This window comes from Fopius arisanus, unplaced genomic scaffold (assembly GCF_000806365.1).
Source record: "Fopius arisanus strain USDA-PBARC FA_bdor unplaced genomic scaffold, ASM80636v1 scaffold00209, whole genome shotgun sequence".
In the NCBI taxonomy this organism is placed as follows: Eukaryota; Metazoa; Arthropoda; class Insecta; order Hymenoptera; family Braconidae; genus Fopius; species Fopius arisanus.
The window spans coordinates 12,035-14,255 of NW_011887948.1; the positions used below are offsets into that span (position 1 = coordinate 12,035).

Genomic DNA, 2,221 nt, shown 5'->3' on the forward strand with positions numbered 1-2,221 from the left:
TTAGAATTATGAAAGCCGTTACCTTTCGAGGAAAAATTTAACCGTTGGATGCAGATTGCCTAATTTTCTTGAAATTGTTTTTGGATTGAAATTATAAATGATAATTGCATTCCCCCTCCACTTGCGAAGAGCCTATAAGTAGCTGGAGTAAAGCAACTGATTCATCATTCAGTCTCCAGCCTATAACTGCAGTCACACGAAATTTTTTCTAAGACGAAGTGAATCGAGGAGAGAACCAAATAAATCAAAAATGGAGAAGCAAGCCCTGGATCTTGATGACATCAACAAAATTGTGACTCAAGGGAATTTCCTACCAACCAAACGTCGAACGGAGCTGTCACTCAACCAGAAGTATTTAGTCACCGATCTGAAGGTGATCTCAACTAAATTTGGTTCTAAAGTGGTTGGCGCTCTGAATGATGAGTGCATCGTGTATCTACTACCACATCTGTCCAACGCCTTCCAACAAGATCCATCCAAACTGGAGAAATACCGCGAGGCTGCTGCTGCCAAACGTCTGCAAATCACCTTCCTGAAGGGAGAGTTCAATCCATGCCTCTTCAGCAATGCGGATCAGCAATAAAGAAAAATGTGAACATTCACTATTAAATTAACCTGAAAAATGAGGGTTGTGAAATAAATTGGAATCTTAAACTTTGTTTCGGCTTATTTTTTTTTTTAATTTAAAATTGTAAAAAACTTATTCTAGTTACAACAATAAAAAAAAAAAAATAGGAATTGGAATGAAAACTTATTCGTGTTACAATAATAAAAAAAAAATGAATTAAAAAGAAAAACTGATTCTAGTTGACAATAATAAAAAAATAACAATTGGAAAGAAAAAACTTATCCTAATTATAATATTAAAAATTAAATGTTGCCTTGGAGATGATACATCTGAAACATACACAACGTTTTTTTCATCAATTGAACAGTAATGGATGGTGATAACGTAAAGAAAATAATTACAGGTACTTACTTTATACGTTGTAATGATTCTGAGCATCCAGAATCATGACCGCTGCCGCTGCCATGGCATGCGTGTAAGGCAACATCTCACGCGCCTCTTCCTCCCGTCCCACCAACCGCAGGAAGTTGAGGAACTCCCTCAATAATTGGTGAAGCTGGGCTTCCTGGAACCAAAAAATTATATATTAATCAAAAACAAATTTGAAAAAAGAAGCACTTATTGTAATAGATAACTCACGTTATTTGCATAAAAATGCCCCCCGAGATACGCCATGAACTTGACAACCAAGTCCATGGGTACCTCGAGTCTGGCGATTAGGGGGTAGTACTTGGGGATTTTCTCCTTAGCTTTCTCTACGTCCCCCAACCACCATTCTTCCATCATCACATCGTCATCCTCCCACTCCTGCCTCATTTCGGGATCTGGGAACACGTACACTTCAAGTTTCACTAAAAATAAGTAAAAAATTCATTATCACAAAATTCTAAAATCACAAAATTCTAAAATTACTTTTCAATTCACACTGTCACACCACTTACTTGTTGCTTCGATTTAATTCAACGTACTAAAGAAGCGAGGCTGCAAGACAACGTTGGGCCTGTCGCCGCACCATCCCCACTCTTTCGCTATCTCTCTCTCTGTCACTCAAGCGTCTGAGCACCCAAAAGTTGCCTGTCTCACTCTAGGTGTCTGGCGTGTAAACTCTAAATGTTTACATCTGGTGGATGGTTAAGAATGGAGCATTGACAGAGATTTCAAGTGGAGAAAATATTCTTTATTCAAAACATATATATGCATAGATATTTTACGAAATAATATTACAGAGTTTTCAAGGCATAGATTATTACAATAGTATTTTCCAATTTTTTTAGTTGAACATTTAAACTTTATAAATTGAAAAAAATAATGGAACGCAAGTGATAAAATTTTTCATTGTTTAATTGTCAGATGGTAGAAGACAAGTTTTCAAAATAATTCTCCCTCGGAAAATACAACTGAAACAGACAAAAAATGAAAGAAATTAATAATTGAGTTAGCAGATTGAGAAGATGGTAGAATTTTGTTATTAAGTTACCGCTGGATAGATTTTAATATTGGTTGACAATCGCTTGGGATGTTTAAATGATCCCATTGGTCGAAAGTAAATATTTCCATAAGGACAGAAGATCAGCTTGGCTCGAACATCTCCCATTGTGACAAAAGCTCCACCAACTTAATGATGACGATTGATGATTTCTCTCAGCTTTTTCA

At 36.2% G+C, this 2,221-nt stretch overlaps 1 protein-coding gene across 2 annotated transcripts; it reads right to left on the bottom strand.

Moving 5' to 3' along the window:
- Positions 1-940: 940 nt before the first annotated feature.
- On the bottom strand, positions 941-1,569 carry LOC105272569 (uncharacterized). Of its 2 annotated transcripts, none has more exons than XM_011314749.1 (3): positions 1,481-1,527; positions 1,208-1,419; positions 941-1,133 (listed from the first exon to the last, which is right to left on the bottom strand). In XM_011314749.1, coding segments are annotated over exons 1-3 (366 nt in total). In that variant the 5' UTR covers positions 1,482-1,527; the 3' UTR covers positions 941-980. The 2 variants fall into 2 exon arrangements, with proteins under 2 accessions (XP_011313051.1, XP_011313049.1); XM_011314747.1 differs by having other exon boundaries at positions 942-1,133; positions 1,510-1,569.
- Between the last annotated feature and the right edge of the window lie 652 nt (positions 1,570-2,221).

What these genes read in the sequence shown, in the direction of transcription:
- LOC105272569 (XM_011314749.1), bottom strand. An exon ending in GGCATTTTTATGCAAATAAC is followed by an intron (nt 1,134 to 1,207) that starts GTGAGTTATCTA and finishes TTTTGGTTCCAG; the next exon opens with GAAGCCCAGCTTCACCAATT.